The following is a 25305-nucleotide window of genomic DNA, read 5'->3' on the forward strand; positions in this document are numbered from 1 at the left end:
CTTGACACCATCTCCTTTCTCCTCTTCCCCTCACTCGCATTTGGAACACTTGGAAGCCTAGAAATGCTTCTTTTCAGTCCCCACTGTGCAGCTGATCTCCTCCTGGAGGCCTCCAAGGTCGCTATTCAAGTTGGAGCTGGTATCCAAAACAGAGATAATACGGTTGGTGAGAGGAGGCTAAGTAGTAGTCTCCTGTCTCCACCAAGGCCAGTGGGAGGGATGGGACCCATCTGCATGGGGAGAGGCTCAGGCTAGACATGGACTTTTAAAGCAGGACATGACCTTGATAACTCTCAAGCACAGTGCTTCCCAAACTGACCCAGCAACAGGTTCTAAAAGGCAGAAGGAATTTTATCCCAGAAGATACAGGGGTGGGTCATAAGCTCCCACACCCTGGATATCCTTGAAATCTGTTTTGTCTTTTAAATTACATAAAATTTTCACTCTACTCCGTTTTACATCGTTTGTTGAATACTGGGGCTTCCCTGGTGGCTCAGACAGTAAAGAATCTGCCTGTAATGCAGGAGACCTGGGTTCGATCCCTGGGTAGGGAAAATCCCCTGGAGAAGGGACATTCTCTGGTATTCTGGCCTGGAGAATCCCATGGACAGAGGAGGCTGGCGGGCTATAGTCGATGGGTCGGAGAGTTGGACACGACTGAGCAACTAACACTTAACTGTAATATTAACTATGTTTAATAGTAAAATAAGATTTCCCCTCAGAATCCTTGAGTGAAATTGATATCTTAGGAAGGTGTGTTAAATTTAATCCTGTGGCTTTGGGCACCTCCTGGCACCCTAGTTTGAAGTATGGAGCTAATCTGATGCCCTTTTTTCCCACAATTAAGGAAATAATGGCTGAAGAAGTTTAAATACTTACTCAAGATCACTGTTAGTCAGAGGCAGAGTTGAGGCAGGTACTGAAAGCTCTTGTTCCCAGTCCAGCCCCCTGCCTACCTATGAGTTCCTGATACCCTGGCTCCGTCTTCAGGACATAGGCTCAGACACACACCTAACTCAGCTGTCTAAGATGTGTATGGGCTTGGAGAGCCGCCCAGCCTCCAGCTCTGAGCCCGATCATGCTCACAACCCCACTGTTTGTGCACAGGGCTCTCCCAGCACACAGCACCTGAGCATGATGGGCAGTTGTTGGGACAGAGTGAGCTGGCACTATGACTTCCTGTTTCTAGCCCCCCATTCATTTATCTGTACCCCACTGTGATTGGTTCAGGTATTCCTGTACCTTCAAATGTAGAATAATTGGATAGTGGGAACTCTTCCTATCTTCCTAGAAACTGCCTCCCTTTCTGACCCCACTTCCAAATCCCTGCATCAAGAAGCCATCTCTGGAGGGAAGAAACAGGGCGAATGGGAGGTTGTGGGGCTTAGAATGCCTCTACTAACATGGGCACCTTGGCTTGGGGATGTGGGTGGGGATATAGTGTGACAGATTTTGGAGGTCAGAGCTGTGATTTGATGGACAGCACAGTATTCCTTCGGGCTTCCCTGGTGGCTCAGACAGTAAAGAATCCACCTGCAATGCAGGAGACCTGGGTTTGATCTCTGGGTCGGGAATATCCCCTGGTTAAGGGAATCTAACCACTCCAGTACTCTTGCCTGGAGAATCCAATGGACAGAGGAGCCTGGTGGGCTATAGTCCATGGGGTGGCAAAGAGTGGGACACGACTGAGCGACTCACACACACACACACAGTATTCCTCCATATCACCATCTTCCAAAATCACATGTCCAGGTTGCAAGACAGGAGGCAGAAGAAAGGTGGAGGAGAAGAAGGGATGGGCCAGACAGATGTAGGGGGAGTGAAAAGACAGAGAGGAAAGTGAAAAGGAGGACAGATAAGGGGAGACACATTTTGGTAAAACAGCCAGTATGAAATATGAGCAGGGCAGTGCAGATGATAGAAGAGATGAGAAGAGAGTTGGGAGCAGAGTACAAGGGAAGGAATGGGGAGGATAAAGACCTGTCACGAGAACCTAGAAGGAACACTAGGACGGAGCGGTCACACAACAGAGAGCATGACCACCAACCCTCAGACGCACCCTGGGTGATTGCTGTGCATTCTTCACACCTGGCTGGCTCCTGCGAGCCCCCATCCTGCTCCAGGTGCCCATCTTCTCTGTGAAATCTGCTCAGCAAAGGCAAGGTCACTGTAATATTAACCTGAAGCTATAGTGGAGAGAACTTTGTAATGCACCCAGAACTAAATACTGATCTCAGCTCTGCTACTTATATACTGGGGCTCCTTGAATCCCAGTTCCATAAGGAACTGAAGAATGGAAATTCTGCCTGGGACATCCTGGGCAGTCCAGTGGTTAAGATTTCGCCTTCCAACACAGGGGGTGCGTGTTTGATCCCTGGTTGGGGAGTTTAGATTCCACATGCTTTGTGGCCAAAAAACCAAGACATAAAACAGAAGCAATATTGTAACAAATTCAATAAAGACTTTAAAAATGATCCACATCAAAAAAATAAAACCCTTAAAAAAAAAGAAAAAAACAAAACTCTGTTTCTGAATTGCTGCGAGGATGAAATGTGATGTGCTGGCCTAAAGGAGGCATTCAGGAAATGATAGTTGCCCTCATTCTCTCTCCTTCTGTTTGAAGAAGACTCCCCTGGGGGGCTCTGAGTGGGTGTGCACTACAGGGAGGGGACCAAGTCCCTGCATCTGATCCCCGTGGGAGGCGCCGGGCTCCATACCCAGGCCATGTGGCTCTTGCCCCTCATTCTAACAGCCCAACCTTTAAATCCATGAAGCTGACCCCAAGGCAGGAGGGTGTTATGGGATCAGAGCCCATCGTTGTTTTCCCATTTGTCCCATTAAGTCTCATGTGCTCTCAACGATTCTCCCAAAATGACTGGCTCCTCTCCCCTGCTGGCCCTGGATTGCCTCAACGCTATACTTTTTGTTCCTACTGCTCCCTTCCCTGAGGGGCCTTCTCTTTGACCCCACCCCAAAACTCCAACCTCTAAGGGTCCAAATCTTGCCTTCAGGCTCAGTCCCAGTGCCACCGTCCTCTAACATAATCTCCCCTGGGTGAAACAGTCAGGTGTGCAGAAAAATCTCAACTCTTGCTTGTTACTTACTGATTATGTTTCCCGGTAAAAAAAATTAGGATAATAGCAATTATATAACGTTAAAATATCCCCAACAACTTAGCCCAGTGCCTAGCACTTAATAGGTGCTCCATCAATACATATTGGTTGTCTTTCCAGCCCCGTCACCTTGAGCTAGATGTCACCTTTCCCTTTGCAAAGTCCCCCAGGACTTCAGGGATCTTCCCCCCACCCCGTGGCACTTATCACAGCTTGCCTGCTTTGTGGTTGCCTCCTTTGATTGTAAGGTCCTCAAGGCTAGAGTCTATATCCAACTTACCTCCATAATTTCAGTGTCCTGTTCAGAATCTGGCACCTAGTAAATGTTCATTGTATAAATGCACGAACACACACCTGAGACTGCATAAATATGCCTATGCAGCGGGTGCATCATTACAGATGAGGATGTTTGGTTTGTTTGCATATCTAATAGTGCTGATAATTAGTTATTGGCATTTCAGTGGATACAGGAAAGAGAAAAATCATCATAAGAAAAAATCAAAAGAGGATACAAATGAGAATGGGGAGTGGGAAGGCCCCAGAAGAAGAGAGACCCTGAACAAGAGTGAAGTTCAACCAGAGTGTTGTCCCCAGGCCAAGAGCTTCCATATGCCCTCAGTCCTCATGGAGGAGGATTCTCAATATGCTTACATTGGCCCCTGTGGCTGGAGTGACTTGGGAGTACCCTCCTCCTCATTTATTCACTCATAAACTACTTCTTGATAAAGAAGACTCTACACATGGACATCACCAGATGGTCAACATCGAAATCAGATTGATTATATTCTTTGCAGCCAAACATGGAGAAGCTCTGTACAGTCAGGAAAAACGAGACCAGGAGCTGACTGTGGCTCAGATCATGAACTCCTTATTGCCAAATTCAGACTTAAATAGAAGAAAGTGGTGAAAACCACTAGACCATTCAGGTATGACCTAAATCAAATCCCTTATGATTATACAGTGGAAGTGAGAAATAGATTTAAGGGACTAGATCTGATAGACAGAGTGCCTGATGAACTATGGACAGAGGTTCATGACATTGTAAAGGAGACAGGGATCAAGACCATCCCCATGGAAAAGAAATGCAAAAAAGTAAAACGGCTGAGGAGGCCTTACAAATAGCTGTGAAAAGAAGAGATGCAAAAAGCAAAGGAGAAAAGGAAAGATATAAGCATCTGAATGCAGAGTTCCAAAGGATAGCAAGGAGAGATAAGAAAGCCTTCCTCAGCGATCAATGCAAAGAAATAGAGGAAAACAACAGAATGGGAAAGACTAGAGATCTCTTCAAGAAAATTAGAGATACCAAGGGAATATTTCATGTAAAGATGGGCTTAATAAAGGACAGAAATGGTATGGACCTAACAGAAGCAGAAGATATTAAGAAAAGGTGGCAAGAATACACAGAAGAACTCTACAAAAAAGATCTTCACGACCCAGATAATCACGATGGTGTGATCACTCACCTAGAGACAGACATCCTGGAATGTGAAGTCAAGTGGGCTTTAGAAGGCATCACTACGAACAAAGCTAGTGGAGGTGATGGGATTCCAGTGGAGCTATTTCAAATCCTGAAAGATGATGCTGTGAAAGTGCTGTGCTCAATATGCCAGCAAATTTAGAAAACTCAGCAGTGGCCACAGGACTGGAAAAGGTCAGTTTTCATTCCAATCCCAAAGAAAGGCAATGCCAAAGAATGCTCAAACTACCGCACAATTGCACTCATCTCACATGCTAGTAAAGTAATGCTCAAAATTCTCCAAACCAGTCTTCAGCAGTACATGAATCGTGAACTTCCAGATGTTCAAGCTGGATTTAGAAAAGGCAGAGGAACCAGAGATCAAATTGCCAACATCCGCTAGATCATCGAAAAATCAAGAGACTTCCAGAAAAACATCTATTTCTGCTTTATTGACTATGCCAAAGCCTTTGACTGTGTGGATCACAATAAACTGTGGAAAATTCTGAAAGAGATGGGAATACCAGACCACCTGACCTGCCTCTTGAGAAATCTGTATGCAGGTCAGGAAGCAACAGTTAGAACTGGACATGGAACAACTAACTGGTTCCAAATAGGAAAAGGAGTACATCAAGGCTGTATATTGTCACCCTGATTATTTAATTTATATGCAGAGTACATCATGAGAAATGCTGGGCTGGAAGAAGCACAAGTTGGAATCAGGATTGCCAGGAAAAATATCAATAACCTCAGATACGCAGATGGCACCACCCTTATGGCAGAAAATGAAGAGGAGCTAAAAAGCCTCTTGATGAAAGTGAAAGAGGAGAGTGAAAAAGTTGGCTTAAAGTTCAACATTCAGAAAAATAAGATCATGGCATCTGGTCCCATTACTTCATGGCAGATAGATGGAGAAACAGTGGAAACAGTGTCAGACTTTATTTTTGGGGGGCTCCAAAATCAATATATATGGTGATTGCAGCCATGAAATTAAAAGACGCTTACTCCTTGGAAGAAAAGTTATGACCAACCTAGATAGCATATTGAAAAGCAGAGATATTACTTTGCCAACAAAGATCTGTCTAGTCAAGGCTATGGTTTTTCCAGTAGTCATGTATGGATGTGAGAGTTGGACTGTGAAGAAAGCTGAGCACTGAAGAATTGATGCTTTGAACTGTGGTGTTGGAGAAGACTCTTGAGAGTCCCTTGAGCTGCAAGGAGATCCAACCAGTCCATCCTAAAGAAGATCAGTCCCGGGTGTTCATTGGAGGGACTGATGCTGAAACTCCAATATTTTGGCCACCTCATGTGAAGAGTTGACTCACTGGAAAAGACCCTGATGCTGGGAGGGATTGGGGGCAGGAGGAGAAGGGGACAACAGAGGATGAGATGGCTGGATGGCATCACTGACTCGATGGACATGAGTTTGAGTGAACTCCGGGAGTTGGTGATGGACAGGGAGGCCTGGTGTGCTGTGATTCATGGGGTCGCAAAGAGTCGGACACGACTGAGTGACTGAACTGACTGAAACTACTTCTTGAGTACCTACTGTGTGTCAAACATTGTGTTAATCATATGTCAGGCTAATCGAAATATGCTGTACCTGGATCCTTATTTCAATAAGCTTCTTGGTAGTAGAAGATACATGTTATACCAAGTAGATGTGCAATAGAAGATATAGATGGAATATAAATACACACACATATATATATATTTTCAGAGGCTTTACGTAAGGCTGTGGGGGTCAGAGAAGTCCTCATGGAAGAGGAATCATTTGAAATGGGCTCTGAAAGATATCTCGGCTATACGAAGACAAGGAGAAAGGGAGACCAGGAAGAAACAAGAGCATGGACAATCCTTTGAAGGCAGGAAAACCTGGGTTTGTGCAATCGGGAGCAGGGGACTGCTGGTTTGTCTGAAGTTTGCCAAGGACAGAAGAGGCAGGAAATAAGGCTGGAAAGAAGGTACAGAAGCAGACTCTGCTAATGCTCCAGACTGAGTGTGGCCTCTCTTTGATATGTAGTGGACACATCATCTGTCAAACCTACACCAAGAGTAGAAGGGATTGAGCTGGGGAAGGATCTGAGGTAGTTACAGGACAATGACAAATGGAGTTTGGAGGCAGAAAGGTTTGGGAGGCCAAAGACCTCGATTTACCGATCACAGCCTCTCCCTTAGCTGTAGTTTCCTCATTCATAAAGTAAGGATCGTAACCTCCATACCTCACAGGAATGCCATGAGAGTAGACGTGCTATGTGAAGTACTGATGCGTGTGCACTGGTTCGTGATCAGAGGCGCAGCTTAGGAAGAGCGATCCAGCAGCAGTGTAGGAAGCATTTGGGGAGAGAAAGAGTAGAGACAGGCAATGAGTAGGAGGTTGATGATTCAGCCAAAAGGTATTAAGGACCTGAACTCTGACAATGAAATGAGGGGGAAGAGACATAAGTAACAAATCCACAGCGTGTGGCGCCTGATGAATATTGGGATGAGGAGGGAGCAGAGTTTGAGATGTTATCAAACATTTTCAATGCAGTTAACTTGGAGGTCATGGCACTGTTAACTATTTAAAGAATCTTTGGCTGCACCATTCAGGCAGGATCTTAATTCCCTGACCAGGGATCAAACCTGTGCCACTTACATTGGGAGTACAGAGTCTTTTTAAAAAATTTTTTCATTGCAAGGTATTTGCTTTACAATATTGTGCTGGTTTCTGCCATACATCAACATGAGTCAGCCACAGGTATACATATGTCCTCTCCCTCTTGGACCTCCCTGCCAGCTCCCTCCCCAGCCAGCCCTTCTCGGTTGTCCTGGAGCACTGGGTTGAGCTCTCTGTGTCACACAGCCAATTCCCACTGGGTATCTAGTTTACATGTGGTAATGTATGTTTCCATGCTACTCTCTCAATTCGTCTCATCCTCTCTCTCCCACACCGTGTCCACAAGTCTGTTCCCTATATCTGCATCTCCACTGATGCCCTGCAAATAGGTCCATCAGTACCATCTTTATAGATTCCATATATATGCTTAATATACAGTATTTGTCTTTCTGACTTACTTCAGTCTGTACAATAGGCTATAGGTTCACCCACCTATTAGGACTGACTCAAATGCATACTTTTTAAAAGCTGAGTAACATTCCATTGTATATATGTACCACAATTTCTGTATTCATTCATCTGTTGATTGACATCTAGGCTGTTTCCATGTCCTAGCTACTGTAAAAAAGTGTGCAGCGAACATTGGGATACACGTGCCCCGTTCAGCTACGATTTTCACAGGATATATGGCCAGTAGAGGGATTGCTGGGCCATATGGTAGTTCTATTCCTAGTTGTTTTTTTTTTTTAAGGAATCTTCATGTTGTTCCTTAGAGGCTGTATCAATTTACTTTCCCACCAACCATGCAAGAAGGTTTCCTTTCCTCCACATCCTCTCCAGCATTTATTTGTAGATTTTTAAATGATGGCCATTCTGATTGGCATGAGGTGATACTTTATTGTAGCTCGTATTTGCATCTCTCTAATAATGAGTGATGTTGAGCATCTTTTCATGTGTTTGTTAGCCATCTGTATGTCTACTTTGGAGAAATGTCTGTTTAGGTCTTCCACCCATTTTTTTTTTTTTTGATTGGGTTGTTTGTTTTCCTGGTATTGAGCTACGTAAGCTGCTTGTATATTTTGGAGATTAATCCTTTGTCAGTTGTTTCATCTGCAATGATTTTCTCCCATTCTGAGGGTTTCCTTTACTGGAGCACGAAGTCTTAACCACTGGACCACCAGGGAAGTCCTGGCACTGTTAACTATTTAGGAAACGAAAGAGGGGCAGAAGTAGAAGAAAGAGAATTCATTCACACGTGGAAATGGATGCATTTAGGATTCGTATCCCAAAGCTTCTTCATTAGGCTTGCTCTTGCCAGAGAGGACAGATAAAGCTCTTTGCTCAGGGCTGCTTCCCCGCCCACCCCACTCCCAGCCTGACAGGCACACAGCTCTAACCTGCCCCTCCTCCACTGCCTCAGGGAGGGGGCTGAAGCATCCTTTCTGGTCATGCCGTTTGGCAGAGTCCTCCCCAATGCCCACAGCTGTGTATAGGCATGTTCTCCTCCTTCATCCTCTTGGAAAGGGAACTGCAGATCCAGAGGGAGCTGGGACCTGTGCCTGGGGCTTGCTCTATCCCACCTTTTGAAAAAAGAATTTGTAAACATCTGTGCACGTATAAACTTGGGTCCTTGTGAGGTAGACCTGGCCTCTGTTTGTCCAAATCAGGGTTCTAGTCTTCCTTTTACTCAGACTTTCTTAACAAACTGCACTCAGTACTAGTGAAACAGGTGATGTGCACAGTCTGTGGCCTTAAATTCAGAACTCACAGATGGCAAACAATTGTAAACAAACCGTTGCAAAACACCATGATGTTTGAAAATAGGAATGTGTACAAACTATGCTTAGTAAACTCTTGCTGGAGGCGGGGAGGTGGAGATGAACTGTTTCTTCAATGGTCAGGCAGGCTTCCAAGGGTGCAACTAACACTTGAGTGAGTTTTGAAAGATAAGCTGAAGGTCATCATCCTGGCGGGCAAGGAGCGGGGCAGAGCAAAAGCAGATCCAGAGGTAAAGGTAGATGTGAGCGGCTTTATGGAGCTGGAGTCTAGGATATGAGCAGAAATGTGGCCAGACCAAAGCCAAGGAGGAGGCAAGGACCAAATCACGAAGAGCCTTGAATGTTGTGCTCAGAGCAATGGGGCGCCAGGAATCAGTTTTAATCACAGGAGGAGTGTGCATACTGCAGAGCAGTCTGGTACTCAAGAAAGGCTCTGATAAATCCATTCTGGAGGGTAAATGACTCATGAGCTCTTAGATAAAGAAATAAAGCTTAGATCCATCTGCAGGTGTGAATCAGGAGGGAGAGGTGTTTGCTAAGGGAACGTGCCGGACATCACTGTAGGTGTGACTGGCCTTTGTTTTAGGGACTCATTAGCTTAATTTTTGGAGTAGAAAGAAGGTGATTGTGTCTGACTGCTGAGAGGCTGCTTTTGTTTTCAGAATTCTTCAGCTACTGTCCCTGGTATCTGGCTGGGACTGTTCTGGGGAAACAGCACCCTCTAGAGGAGACAGTTATGTATGTTTCCGGTGGGGCAGCAACAAATCATTTCCAGAACTCTATGCTGCCCCCTTCTCCGGGGCCCAGCCAGCCCTGGGGGTGGAGTGTAGCAGATTTGTTTATACGCTTCTGATTCTCACTACTGTGGAGAACAAAGCTGCCTGGCGGTGGGAGGTAGCGCAATAGCTGGGAGCAGCATATAACAGCTGGAGCAGGCAGATACAAAGGCTGGCAGCAGCAGGCCCACAGTTGGAGGCGGCAGTCACCACTAGCCAGTAGCCAAAACCTCCACTGCCCAAGAAACTGTAGTCTTAACACTGGCCTCTAGAAGCTCTGGGCCCCGTCTTCTCTGTCTCAGCTGTGCTTCTCTATACAGGAGACTACAGAGGTGCCTCCTGAGAACATGAGATGGTGAGAACGAACTTGGGATATACGGAAGCACCTGCTATAATTTAAATGTCCTGGAGCCAGAAGACAGGTTCTGGCTCCAAATTCACTTGGAGCAAACGTCTCTGAACCTTAGTTTTTAATGATGTGTTTCCTACTTACCTCATGGTGTGGGGGTCAAATTATATGTCTCATAAACTGTAAAATGATATAGAAGTGAAGTAAAGTGAAAGTCGCTCAGTTGTGTCTGACTCTTTGCAACCCTGTGGACTATACAGTCCTTGGAATTCTTTAGGCCAGAATACTGGAGTGGGTAGCCTTTCCCTTCTCAAGGGGATGTTCCCAACCCAGAGATTGAACCCAGGTCTCCCACATTGCAGGCAGATTATTTACCAACTAAGCCACTAGGGAAGCCCCCAAATGACATATAATCATAGGCTATTACATTGGGAACGATAAGCAAGACTTTCCTTGAGCCCCAAGAGCTTCCATTTCCCCAGACAGGGTCTCTCCACAGCACAAAGTTAGGACTTCAGTGCAGGATCTCTGGATGTCAGGGTATAAAGTGAGGGGACAGAGACGGGGAGGAGGCAGGCATCTTGATCTTCTATGAATGTAGTCAGAAACTTAAAGACAGTCTTTAAACCTCCCATCCAAAGCTCTAGTCTCCTCTATAGAATCTCTGTAAAGTTCTCATCCTACCCGGCGTCGAACACTTCCAGGGACAGGGTACTCTCTACCTTTTGAGATGCTCTTTCTACATTTGTTACAGTGTTCTTCATATCAATCTGGAATCTTTTTCTTGATGGTTTAAACTCAGTGGTCCCGGTTGTTCCTCTTGGAGCTTAAATTCAAACTTCTGTTCACATGGCAGTGCATTCAAGTAAACTTCTCCATTACCTTCAACCACTTCTCACGTGATTTGGTTCCGAAGACCCTCATGTCCTAATTGTTCCTGGAGACTCAATACTGCAGATGTGAGATGAACAGAGCAGACTCAACTGAATCCTTAGATACTTTAGTTCAACTCAAGGAACTTACAATTGCACTGCTTTTTTGGCAACCAAAATACATAAGTAACTCACATTGGATTACTTTCTGCTAAAATGCTTACATTTACTTTCATGGTTCTGCTTATGAAATCACATCTTTCCAATTGCAGAACTTGCTCAGGTAATTTTTAGACCCAAATATGTAATCCAATGTTTATCCTTTTTGTTATATTTGGCCCACTCATCTGGCTTCTTTTTGATCTGTCCCAGCTCTGTGTCATCTGCATAATCGATGGCCACGTGTTCTGTATTTTTGAGTAAAATTAGTGTTAAGAACATTGACTGAGGGCAAGACCAAAGATAAAGCTCTCTGGCACATCATTAGAAAGCTTATTTCAGGCTCTCATGACCCACTCACCAGTAACACTGATTTTTTATTTTTAAGCCACCAATTAGAGACACATTTTGTTCATTTGTCTCTATCCCCAAGGACATAATGAGAGATCTTATTAAAAAAAGAAATCTTGCTTAGATGCACTTTCTCTATTGCATTTCTCTGATGTGCCAAATTAGTAACCTTGTCAAAGAAGAAAATTAGGTTAGTGTCATTTGACTTGTTCTTAGTAATGCCATGCTGGGTCCTACTGATAACTGCCTTTCCCCAACCCTGTCCAAGTATTCACTATCTTAACGTTCCATTCTAGAGTCTTGTCTATGGTCTACCTCTTTGTAATTTGTGAAATGCACTTAAATTTTCTTTTTGAAGATTAAAATCATGCTCACTCATCCACAACTTTCTAGCATGCCTGTTTTAGATTCCCCTGTTCTGCAAAATCTTCTATAGAAGTTTCACTTCTTTCAAGAGTTTCAGGGTCAAAGGAGAAGCATGCTAACATGTAAACTGTGCATGGCACACAGATGCAAGTTTTGTGGTGATTGTTTCTTTTATTAATATTACTACTGAGTACTGAGTGGGACTTTACTTGGGCCCTAAATAAGATTTTTTCAAACTTCAGAATTATAGGGTCTCCTTCTCCAAAATAGCCATGTCTGGCTGAGGAGTCTCATGTTGATGAGTTCCAAGTGGGCAGTGTAAAATGCGCTGCTGGTTGTCTCTGAATATTCCTGGATTCTTGTCTGTTGGTGATCTCCAATTTTGTGTCTACTTGGGTGAAGCTCCAATACTTTGGCCACCTGATGCAAAGAACTGCCTCACTGGAAAAGACTCTGATACTGGGAAAGACTGAAAGTAGGAGGACAAGGGGATGGCATCGATGACTCAAACTCGAGTCTGAGCAAGCTCCGGGAGTTGGTAACGGACAGGGAAGCCTGGTGTGCTGTAGTCCATGGGGTCGCAGAGTTGGACACAATGGAGCAACTGAACTGACTGACTGGCTGAATATATGAATGGACCTAGAGAATTTAGAGTTTTCTAGCAATAAGGCCATGGAAATACAGGCTAAGGGGCAATGTGCAGAAGGATAAAATGCAATGGGACAGACTTCTGAGAATGGAGAATGTGATGAGCCTCTCTGTGTTCTCCAAGAAGAAACAAACTCCCCAGAGATCACCTGCTCCTCCCCAGAAGGTCTGGCTGGCAGATCTCAAGTCCAAGGGCTCAATTTATTATAATTCTTTCTCTGCAGGGAAAAAACAAGTTATTCCTTGGGCAGAGGTGCCAAGCACCGTGTATTAAATGAGTTGTCTCCTATTTCAGAGACTTGTCCCACTTTCTACTATCAGGACAAACAGCATTCCTGAATCTGAACTTGAGCACACATAGTCACAAGCTAATATACTCTCCCCTCTCTCTACTTCACTCAGTCAAGACAATTTTGCCACTACAATCTGGCATCTCTCCCAGTCCTTGGGAAAATGGCCCAGTGCTGCCAGGAGGCTTCAGTTGGATGTTTTTCCTACACCATCGCTTGTTTACTTTTACTCAGTTCTGTCTATGCTCTTTCTGACACCACTCCAGACCCCAACCTAGATAATGAAAAAAGATGATGATAATAATGATGATGACAATAATAAATAGTGAAACGGGCTGGGTGCTTAGAGAACATCTTGAGGGCTAGAAGAATGGGTAGTTTCTGCTATCTTCTCAGCTAGAAGAGTATCTTAGTATCGCCAGTGAGCACTGATGTGGAGGTTGAGGACAGAATGGAGAAATTAAGGGCATATGTGTGTTCAGGGGGACTGACTTGGAAGGATAACAACAGGATAGTCTTCCTTGCCGGTGCCATTCAAGACGGTAGGGAGGGATCCTATTTCAGGATTAGGGATCTTCCCAGGACCAGTTTTGTGGTGAGAGGAGACCAGCAGAGCCCTCTTTAGTCCCACTGCCACCTTCAAGGAACTGGGAACGTATTACTTTTTCTTCTCTGCCTTTCCTAATAATTAAAAATATCAGACTACATTGCAATTGTTTGCTTTGCTGAACAAGTATCTTTCTCACTAGGCTGTGAATTCTTGGAGAGCAAGGTTGCTGTCAGCTGTCAGATTCATTTTTGACTTTCCAGCATCTTGCACTACAGGGCCTGGCATGTTGCAAGTGCTCAAGAAACATTTGCTAATAAGAGAACAGATCAGTGGCACTGAAATGAATACTTCTTCTTCCTTCCCGTTGGGAAGGGGGTGGCTGGGAGTTGGCTGGATTTCAGCAGTAACTCTCATTATGCTGTCTTGCTCTCTGCAGATGACTTCGGTTGCCAAGGTGTATTACAGCCAGACCACTCAGACGGAAAGCCGGCCCCTAATGGGCCCAGGGATCCGGAGGAGGAGAGTCCTCACTAAAGATGGTCGAAGCAACGTGAGAATGGAGCACATCGCTGACAAGCGCTTCCTCTACCTCAAGGACCTGTGGACCACCTTCATTGACATGCAGTGGCGCTACAAGCTCCTGCTCTTCTCTGCCACCTTCGCAGGCACCTGGTTCCTCTTTGGTGTGGTGTGGTATCTGGTGGCCGTGGCCCATGGGGACCTGCTGGAGCTGGGTCCCCCGGCCAACCACACCCCCTGCGTGGTCCAGGTGCACACGCTCACCGGGGCCTTCCTCTTCTCCCTCGAGTCCCAGACCACCATTGGCTATGGCTTCCGCTACATCAGTGAGGAGTGCCCACTGGCCATTGTGCTTCTTATTGCCCAGCTGGTGCTCACCACCATCCTGGAAATCTTCATCACAGGTACCTTCCTGGCAAAGATTGCCCGGCCCAAGAAGCGGGCGGAGACCATCCGTTTCAGCCAGCACGCAGTTGTAGCCGCCCACAATGGGAAGCCCTGCCTTATGATCCGAGTGGCCAACATGCGGAAGAGCCTCCTCATTGGCTGCCAGGTGACAGGCAAACTGCTTCAGACCCACCAGACCAAGGAGGGGGAGAACATCCGCCTCAACCAGGTCAATGTCACTTTCCAAGTGGATACAGCCTCTGACAGCCCCTTTCTCATCCTCCCCCTTACTTTCTACCACGTGGTAGATGAGACCAGTCCCTTGAAAGACCTCCCCCTCCGCAGTGGTGAGGGCGACTTCGAGCTGGTGCTCATCCTAAGTGGGACAGTGGAATCCACCAGTGCCACCTGCCAGGTGCGCACTTCCTACCTGCCGGAGGAGATCCTTTGGGGCTATGAGTTCATACCCGCCATCTCGCTGTCAGCCAGTGGCAAATACATAGCAGACTTCAGCCTTTTTGACCAAGTGGTGAAAGTAGCCTCTCCAAGCGGCCTCCGTGACAGCACTGTACGCTATGGAGACCCCGAAAAGCTCAAATTGGAGGAGTCATTAAGGGAGCAGGCTGAGAAGGAGGGCAGTGCTGTTAGCGTGCGCATCAGCAATGTCTGATGGCTTGGAGTCCCACCTCCCCATCCCTCTGGTTTCTCTTCTTCTTGTGGCTCCTGGGTGAGGGATGTTTGTTACCCAGGCTTACTGGGGAGCCCCAGGAACATCCTTCTCCACTTCTTCTTCTTTAACCCAGAGGCCCCCTGGAATCCACATTTTCCTCCCTTCACCTCACCCCACTTTGGGCCCAAGATGCACAACTCCCTTAAGCCAGGATGGGGGAAGGAGAGGGAAGATTAGGCTGAAGTGGCTTAGAAGGCCTCAGCCATGCTTGGAGACTCCCATTAGAAGGACCGTGCGGCTGGATGAATAGACTCCCCCCCACCTCCCACTACCACCAATGTCTGGTACTTTGAGGCTGGAGCCCCCTCCCTCTCTATCTTCCCACTTACCATGTTACCTAAGGCAAGACTGTCTCTGATGGGGTATATGCCCTCAGAAATATAGTCTGCAGAATAATGTTTCTCCGCCGAAACCTGTGGAGAGAAGCCAGGGTTTTTCATGGTGTAGTTTACTTTCTGTTGGCAACTTCTGACTCTAACCTAGGATCTTGGTCCCCACTGTTCTCCTTTCTAGTTTCTAAACTGGACTCTCTCTTTGGATACCCAGCTCCTACACAGATGTCCTCTACTCCCAGGGAATATAAAGCATAAAGACGCAACCACCACACCTGTACCCAGCCTGAATACTGAATTCTTCACTGTGGGGTGACTAACGCAGAGCTACTGTTTCAAACCTTGAACCTGTCCTCCAGGTAGCCCTGTTTCCCTGTGTCCCATAAAGTGATGACCCTCCCCAATTCATTCCCCTAGAAAAAGTCCAATGCCCAGGCCCCAGAGAAAGGTCTGGAAATAGTGTTCCTGATTACTCTGCCCCTGGCTTCCCTGATTCTTTCCTTCCTAGCCCACTCTCCCCTTAACCCCAGCTCTGAAGGAAGGGATGGAAAATGCAACGGCCTTCCTCTCCTAACACTCATGCTTGACTAAAACTAGACTCACAGGGCACAGAGTCGCAGGAAAGTTAACCCAACCCACCAAATGCGAGGAGTACATTCTCAGATTTCCAGACTGCTGTATACAGCTTCTGGGAATCGGCATGGCTTTAAGGTTTCAGCAGAGGCAGAACTCTGTGGCTGGTAGACACTATTCACTGTTACCCCTCCCAGTGCCCTTCTGAAAAGTGCCAGCTATTCTGTTAGGCAGTGCTGGGAGGGGAGGAAATTACACCTCCTGTTCAAGTAACTATGGTCTCCCTCAGCCATTCCCAAGATAGTATAAAACGAGTATCAGTCTTCTCTCTTCTCTCCTCTGCCATGAAGCCAGTTTCAGGCAAGTTAAAAGGCATATTTTACAAGATCAGACTCAGGCCGTTCCTTGTTCCCTGATGGGGACTGTGGTATGAGGTCATGAAGGGTGTATGGATGCCAGAACTTTCTCTAAAGCTCCAAATCCCAAGAGTGTTCCCTGTTCTCATTTAGGTACCAAGGAACACTCTCCCCAACCCCAGATGGATTCGTATAGAATCAATGTATGAATCAAGTGGCAAATTATTTAAGGTAGACCAGCCAATTATTATGGGTTTCCCTGGTGGCCTAGATGGTAAAGAATCTGCCTGCAATCTGGGAGACCCAGATTTGATCCCTGGGTCAGGAAGAGCTAGAGAAGGAACTGGCAACCCACTCTAGTATTCCTGCCTGAAGAATCCTATGGACAGAGGAGCCTGGTGGGCTATAGCAACTAATGCACACACACACACACACACACACACACACACACACACACACGATTGTTATAAGTTACACACTTACACAGAATGTGTATTTGCATCTGTGTAAAGATTAGCCTTACAGAGAAACCCACAAAATCTGGAGAGTGGACCCATGGTTATCATTTACTACAACTGCCCAAGATCCTCTTATATTGATCTCTCCTTGAACTCAACTAACCCTTCATTCTCCACTTACTGTAAACCCCGCCATTACTCCATAGCTCTCAAGCAAACAAGAACCAGAACAACTTGAAAATCTGAGACAGAAAACAAGGCAAAGAGTCACCTTCTGGGCTCTACACTTTATTCAATGTTTGACTCGCTTGATTTCTTTCAATGTGTAAGGGCAAAGAGCATTGCGTTGTGTGTGTATGTGTGTGTATCTTCTTATCTATTTGCAAATTATCCTCCATCTAGTTTCTTCTACACAGTTGCTTCCCTCCTGAGAGAAATGTTCTTCCCATTCCCTCGCTGTCTATTCCAAGCCTCCAGACTCCTCAGATTCTTGGATAACAAAATGAACACTTTCTGACTTACCCTTTTTCATTCTCCTGCACAATCCCTGACTTTGCTCTAAATTGCACTTTAAATCATACCATCCTTGTGATACAACCTGGCTTATAAGCCCCATCAGAGAACAACACTCCCTTGACCTCAACCCTAAGTGGTTTTCTAGCCTACAGCCCCCATCTCTTCTGAGCTGAAATCATTTTTCCGGCTATCAGGCAAGCTTTAGAAGCAGCCAGGTCTGGTGAGCAATGGGATCCCTGACCACACCAACGATGGACCTGGACTGTCGGGAGAGCACTGGGCACAGATCTTAAGGGAGGAGATTTCAGAGGATGGGCAACATGACTCATGTGGGAGGATACTCAGGGTGCAAAGATGAGAAAGGGTGGTACTGGGGGGACCTAGTGAAATCGATGAAACCCTTGAGTCTTACTTGGGCTAGCAGACAAGAAGTAGCTGGAGGCTCGGGGAATTAAGCTATGATAAATAAATGAAAGGTTTATCTAAGAAAGAAACAGAGATAATATATATATATACATACACACACACATATATAGAGAGAGATGTAATATAGATGTACATAGGACCAAATATACAGAATGTACAGAAAGAAAGTATTCAGAGAGCTCAGCATGGGGGCAGGTATCTTGCTCTCGTTTGGGAGGTAGGACTCCCAGGTTCCCAGAACTTACAGCCAGTGATCCTGATTTCAACATGCAAAGCCTGACAAAGGCTTTCAGGTTTGATGATGGGAAAGGGAGGGGTGGAAGTTGCTCTTCAGAATAAAGAGGTGTCCACTGAGGCTTCTGATAAACCCTGTGCTGCTGACAGGACCAGGAGGAGGGGAGACACTCCATCCATGGAAATCTAGGATGGCCTACCACGTAGCCGACGTGCTTGCACACCCAATGTCCTGTCCCTGTGGGACTTAAGAATCCTGTTTCCCTCTCTATTTCCCTGCTGTCATGGGGTGGGGCAACTGCAGCTCCAGTCCCAGGAGGTGATGGCTATTAAACTGAGAAGCTGAGCACTTTGGTGTATCAGAGGTACTAAAGGGAAACCTCAAGCCTAGAATCTAAATGTCAGGACTAAAGAGCTGCTGGACCCAAGATATTCTCAAGGCAGAGGTGCAGCTTTCTGTGTGGCTGCAAGCAGCCCAAAGAGAATGCCTTCTGTGCTGGAAGAGTCCCAATTCCAGCACCTGGGCATGGGGCAGGGCGTGGTGCTTTAGCTTTGATGGGAGAGGCTTCTGAAATCCCCACTCTGTGCTTTACCTCATTACCCGCCTACCCGCCTAACCCCCTAACCCAGCGTCAGCTAGTAAGACCATCAGGGATTTCTCTCTCAGACCTGAGCAGAGAAAAGAAGCCAGTTATACTACTGCTACTAGTCAAGGACACTGCCCCCTCCCAAGGCTGCTACCCTGGTCCTTTACCCTTGCTAGTTAACCTAGCTTATTTGTAACATAACATAACACACTATCTTTGCTGTAAAGTTAGTCTGGGCTTTGGGCTCAGGCATGGCCAACTCTATTGAAAGCAGAAATATCTAGGGATGGTTTTTCCATTCACTGCATTAAAGACTAAACCAGGTCAAACGTACCTAGGAAAAATATGTGGGGTTGTTTTTTTTTGTTGTTGATTTTTGTCTGTTCAGAACAAGTTACTATTACTAAATAAAATGGCTGAATCTCTGTTCTTCACTCCAGCTTCTTTTAGAACTCAAAACCAAACCTGTTATTAAGGCCTAAACTCACTGGCCTTCCTTTGGGAAAGGAGGGTGGAACCGGGCTGTGCTGGAGGAGCCGCTGACAACATGGTCAGGTCTTTCTCCTTTAGTGTTATCATCAGTCCCCCAACTCCTTTCCCACACCTCCCCTCATTAACTTTAGGACCCTCTAGCAAATACCTTTTACACTCAGTTTTAAAAGGATTACAAAAAAGTTAAGAATGAGAAATCTGAAAACTGTCTCAGCTTAATCCAGGAAAGTCAAGTTGCTTTGGAACCCAGGCATTGCCCCTTTTAGCCAGCGATCACGAATGCAACTTCCCTCCCACGCTGCCATGTAGTAGTTCCGTATATGTCCTCAAGGCTCTATATGCCTATGCATTTAATCATCAGGTATTTCTTGCCCCAGTTCTCAAAGAAGTGGGTTTCTCTTCTATGCTTATCTATCAATAGCCTGAAAAGGGCTTGGTTGGTAATATCCAGTCCTGAATTGAAAAAACAGACCCCCATGGTTACTGACTCTTGTTCTCCAGAAAAGGAAGGACAGAGGGAGAAGACTGGGTCTCTTACCATCATCAATAAATACTTATCTACAATGTTTGGGAAACACTAGGTTTTAGGGATGAGTCATGGGACATGGGGCTTCCCAGGTGGTACTAGAAGTAAAGAACCCGCCTCCAGTGCAGGGGACGTAGGAGACTGATTTGATCCCTGGGGTTGGGAAGATCCCCTGGAGGAGGGCATGGCAACCCACTCCAGTATTTTTGTCTGGAGAATCCCATGGACAGAGCAGTCTGGTGGGCTATGGTCCACAGGGTCACAAAGAGTCAGACACAACTGAAGTGATTTCATGCATGCACACATAAAACAGGTTTTCATATATCATATATGAAATATACAGACCCATAACATTTGAAGAAACTTGTCAACTTGTGAAGAAAAAAAGATAAAATAAATGTAGCATACACTAGGGCCAGATACACCATTAACATTATATTCTAAACAGTGAGATCTCTGTGGGAAATGTTCCCCAAGGATGGGCACCAGGCAACGGATGGTATCAATCTAAGAGGTGTGGTTAGAACACATCTGACATAGGATTCAAGAAAAATCAGCAAAAACTGAGTTCCTATTATAAGAAATGTACCATTCAAGACACAAACAAGACACGAAACATACCATCAAGGTGCATACAGTTTTTTCTGACTTTATACCTGCTATTCCTTCTGGGGAACTCTCCGTACTGCTTGCAAACTCCCATGTTAACTCTCAGTAGACAAAACCCTGTTAAAAGCTGTGACTGCATCATGTACTCCTTTCATTACACTTGTCACAGCTGCAATTTTGCTACTTGTCCGTTATCTGACTAAGATCTGCCTCACTCACTAGACTTTAAGTGCCGTGTGACTTTAAGTGCAATTCTTGTCAGTGCTGGGTCACCAGTACAGCTGGGCATCTAGCATGCACCTGCAGGCACGCGTGCCAAGTTGCTTCAGTCATGTCCAACTCTGTGCGACCCCGTGGACCATAGCCCTCTAGGCGCCTCTGTCCCTGGGGTTCTCCAGGTAGGAATCCTGGAGGGGGTTGCATTCCTTTTCCAGGGGATCTTCCTGACCCAGAGATTGAACTCACGTCTCCTGCATCTCCTGCATCGGCAGGTGGGTTCTTCACCACTAGTGCCACCTGGGAAGCCCACCTGCAGGTGCGATGTTCAGAACTGGAGAACGAAGGATGGAAAGAAAAGAGGGAGACAAGTCTGTTCTTGTACTGAAAGATAAGTAATAGATAAATAAGTGAGGAGAAACAGGAACCTTTGTAGGTAGGACAGCATGAAAAAAAGTATCACAGTTAAAAAGGCAAAACGTATATTTAAGGAATGGTTAATAAACCTAAGATATAATCAATAAGGACCTAATGCATAGCACAAGGAACTGCACTCAGTATTCTGAAATAACTTACATGAAAAAAAAAAAAAAAGAAATAACTTACATGGAAAAAGAATCTGAAAAAGAATGAAAAAAAATATATGTGTGTATAAATGAACCACTTTGCTGTACACTTGGAACTACCACAACACTGTAAATTAACTGTACCTCAATATAAAATAAAAATTATATTATAAAAAACACCCTAGAATAGAGGGCTTTCTCGGTGAATAAGTTTAAAACACAAGATAATGGAAGGATTTAATATCAGGTTAAATAGTTTACTATTTTTTTCTACAGGCTTGGGAGCTATTGAAGATGTTTGAGGAAAGAAAGCATCTAATTAAAATACTGTTTATGAATAACAATCTGGCTGCAGAATTGAGAACCAGGAGACACTGAACCAGTTCGAGACTGGCAAAATCTTAGGGGAAAGGCAACTGCCACAGATCCTAGTGTAATACAAGTGTCAATACTGTTATCAAATTGAGCTGTTGAAGTCTGGACTAAGGTGTAGGATGCTGAGCACAAAAAGAATTAGGGACAGACTCAAAAGAAATTACAAAGCAGGAAATATAAGCAAGATCCAGACAAAAAAAGAAGGGGATTGAATTAGGGCATCAGCAGGAAGCAGATGCTTATACTCAAAGGGCTAACTGGACATGATTTAATGAAAAGATTATCTGCAGAGGTATCGGGAGGCTCAGGGCTGGTGAAGCACCCAGGGACTTGGAACAGTAGGAAGACTTCGTGTGTGTGCCTGCTAAGTCGCTTCAGTTATGTCTCTTTGTGACCCTATGGACTGTATCCCACCAGGCTTCTCTGTCCATGGCATTCTCTAGGCAAGAATACTGGAATGGGTTGCCATGCCCTTCTCTAAGGAAGCTTTACTAGCCTTAAATCTGAAGGGACTGTCATTGAAACCTGGTGAGAGTTGTAGCCAAGGGAGAGGGCTATAATTTCAGCAGGAGCCTTGGCCTTAGGTAGAGGAACTCATGCCACTGCCAAAGTTCTGCTAATGCCTGCCACTGGCCTATTCTAATGAGAAACCAGGGGGCCAGGGAAACTGTGTGACGCTGAAAGAACAGGGACGAATAGACAGAGTGGACCTAAAAAGCTAATGAGAGCACACACAGCGCAGTAACCAAGGCCAAGGTCCTCACTAACGATGCCAGGGCTTAGGTATGCGTGTCTGTGTGTTTTCCCTAGCCACTCGTTCTAAAAAACTGGAAAGCAAGAGACAGACAATGAGAAGGAGAATTAGGAAGGATTTTAAGTAATAGTTCAAGAGGTAACGAACAGTGGAGCATTTGAAAAAATGTAGCTTTTTCAGGGAGAAGTGAGAAGACACAACTCCTATGCCCAATGCAAAAAGCTCAATATGGGGCCCTCAGGGCCGTGATACTTCTGTCTCACCTAGAAATAGGAATGTTGCCTAGAATTACCTTTCCTAATCTACTCCCTTCTTAAGTCCCACAAACACTATCTACATCTTGCTTTGAGCCAAACTTGTTTCTTTTGATTAGCTGTTTACTGTTTCCTTAATTTCCCAAATTTGATGTGTTTTATGTTTACTAGGTTAAGCTCTATAGGGACAAACTGGTTGAGGCTTTTCTGCCACACTATCTAAACCAATCCAACCAAAGGAACCCCTTTCTCCCTCTGGGGGATTAACTAAGTTAATACTCAGACATCTACCTCCCATATCCTCTACCTTCTGGGACCAGCCCTCACTTATCTATCACTAGCAGAGGGAAAGAATATCAGAGATAAATTACAGTGAGAGAAAATATCAGAAAGATTCAAACAAGAGATCGATGAAGGGAGGGAGAGGGGGAAATTAGATGTCATAATCAACATTCTATTTGCAGGTTAGCCATACAGTAGTTAAGAATACTCTGGGCCATCTGCTTTTGAGTTCCAGCTCTGCCACTAGCTGACTATGTGACTGAGCAACATTACTTAACCTCCATAAGCCTTGATTTCTTCATTTGTGAATGTGGGACTATCTTACATGGTTAAGCATTTAGTGTGACGATGGACATACTGTAAATAAGTTGTCAGCAAAGCTGGCTATTAGAAATCATCATCATCATCATTTGAATGATGCAAGAAACTTAACTGCAAGGAAAAAAAAAAGGTTAAAAGTAATTATTGGGACTTCCCTGGTGGCTCAGTGGCAAACAATCTGCCTACCAACACAGAAGACACAGGTTCCATCCCTGATCTGGGAAGATCCCGCAAATACTGAATGAAGTTCATGTGCCCTAGACCCTGCGCTCTGCAACAAGAGAAGCCATCACAATGAGAAGCCTGCACACTGCAACTAGAGAGTAGCTGCTGCTCTCCACAACTGGAGAAAAGCTCCCGCAGCAACGAAGACCCAGCACAGCCAAAAAAATTGAAGTAACTATTAATATAAGGTATATATTTATACTAAGGCACAGATTGGAGAAGGCAATGGCACCCCACTCCAGTACTCTTGCCACCCCACTCCAGTACTCTTGCCTGGAAACTCCCATGGACAGAGGAGCCTGATAGGCTGCAGTCCATGGGGTCGCGAAGACTCGGACACGACTCAGCGACTTCACTTTAACTTTTCACTTTCATGCATTGGAGAAGGAAATGGCAACCCACTCCAGTGTTCTTGCCTGGAGAATCCCAGGGACGGGGGAGCCTGGTGGGCTGCCGTCCATGGGGTCGCAGAGTCGGACACGACTGATGTGACTTAGCAGCAGCAGCAGCAAGGCACAGATAATGACAAGGAGATATCAGAATGTGAATACAGGCTGTGTGAGATTAAGACAGTTCATTCAAAGAATAAATGTAAATTGTATGAGGGATGAATGAATGGAGGGTAGTCCTGGGAGCTGCATGCTCAGACGAGATGGAGTCATTTACTTTCCTTATGCTAGTATAGAAGACTTCCCCTAGGAAGTAGGATCAATCTGTAAAGTCAAGAAAGTCAGCATTTACTGAACATGTACCATGTGCCTAAGACTGTAATAAGTTACAAGTAATTATAAAAAAAATAAGGATAAGATATAACCCCTGGCCTCAAAAACCCTACAATCTCATTGAAAGGGTTATGAATACAATATAAAATAAATGATGAAATTCCGAAGTGCAGACTATAAGTTCAATAAGTGCCCACAGAAGGCCAAGAGATCATGGGTTAGAGTCCTTGGTGAGAAATTCATGGGAACAGGGTTTTGGAGTGGGATGAGTAAACGGGGTAGAACTTGAAATAACGGATATTTCAAAGACAAAAGGACTGGGAGTTGGAAGCATCCCTAAAGATGACACTCCAGAGGTTCTGCTATGAGTAACCTGGAAAATCAATTCAACGTGAATCGAATGCCATAAGTCTGGTAATGCGATATTCGCTGAGGTACAGAGAAGAACAAGATCATCTCTATTCTCAAAGAACTCAAAGTGTCCTGACAGAAAACAAGGAAAATGAAACCAAAAAAGTTACCACTGACAAATGGTATATTACAGGGATAGTGATTCCAAAAGGGAATTTTAGAGCAACAGGACAGCAGGCACTGGACACAGGAGCTTCTGTGTGAATGATTTTCTAGAACTTAGAAAATCTCTGTCTGTACATCCTCAGCCAAAAGAAAGAAAAGTGAAAGTGAAGGCACTCAGTCGTGTCCGACTCTTTGCGACCCCATGGACTTCAGCCTACCAGGCTTCTCAGTCCATGGGATTTTCCAGGCAATAGTAATGGAGTGGATTGCCATTTCCTTCTCCAGGGGATCTTCCCGACCCAGGGATCGAACCCGGGTCTCCCACATTGTAGACAGACGCTTAACCGTCTGAGCCACCAGGGAAGTCCCTTAGCGGAATGGCATCTAAATCACAGTGCCTGATGAAAAAGTGAGCTGAGAGCCAGGATATGCTTTCAGGAGTTAACAGGTGAGCCGAAGATTGAAGGGCTACGTAGTGACTGAAGAGGAGACGGCAACGTTGACAGAAAGAACAGGAAATACAATGACACTGAAGTACGAGGGCATGACATATTTTAGGAACCCTACGAAGCTTCCCGTTCTCCCTTCCCGTTCCTCCACCAAGCGTTGTCGGATAATATACAGACTGACCAGTTCAATTCAAATTTAGATAAACAATAATTTCAAAATATAAGTATGTCCCAAATACTGCACACACGTTGGGCCTCCTTTCAATTCATCCCAGCTCGGCTCTCTGGTAGCCCACAACCCACCTCATTTCCGCCCCCGGCCCCCGAATTACCCTCGAGCAGGAGACGTAAAGCGTGAGAAATCATCACAGGTTTATTTTTCCTTCACTCCTATTTTTTTCACTCTCGGGTCTCCCGCCCAGGCCAGAGGGATGTGGCTAGAAGTTTGCTCCGCTCTAGGAGTCAGTCTCTCCCAACTGGAGTTGAGGCGGGGGAAGTACACGGCCACCGACAAATAACACACTTCCAGCTCTGTAGAAGTCCCCCCTGAGCCAGCCGGCCCGGCAAGCGAAA

General features: G+C 45.4%; 1 protein-coding gene and 1 long non-coding RNA gene across 2 annotated transcripts; one reads left to right on the forward strand and one right to left on the reverse strand.

Moving 5' to 3' along the window:
* LOC128045301 (uncharacterized) lies at positions 1-25305 on the reverse strand. The gene is made up of 3 exons (XR_008199143.1): positions 25065-25305; positions 15273-15356; positions 1-136 (listed from the first exon to the last, which is right to left on the reverse strand). It is a non-coding gene; the product is annotated as an uncharacterized LOC128045301 (long non-coding RNA).
* On the forward strand, positions 13744-14883 carry KCNJ10 (potassium inwardly rectifying channel subfamily J member 10). Its single transcript, XM_052637798.1, has one exon. It carries the CDS (start codon positions 13744-13746, stop codon positions 14881-14883), a length of 1140 nt encoding a protein of 379 aa, XP_052493758.1.

This window comes from Budorcas taxicolor, chromosome 3 (genome assembly GCF_023091745.1).
Source record: "Budorcas taxicolor isolate Tak-1 chromosome 3, Takin1.1, whole genome shotgun sequence".
Lineage (NCBI taxonomy): Eukaryota > Metazoa > Chordata > Mammalia > Artiodactyla > Bovidae > Budorcas > Budorcas taxicolor.

Bases quoted from the DNA above. Each gene is read 5' to 3' on its own strand.
- KCNJ10 (XM_052637798.1), top strand. From the start codon at position 13,744: ATGACTTCGGTTGCCAAGGTGTATTACAGCCAGACCACTCAGACGGAA.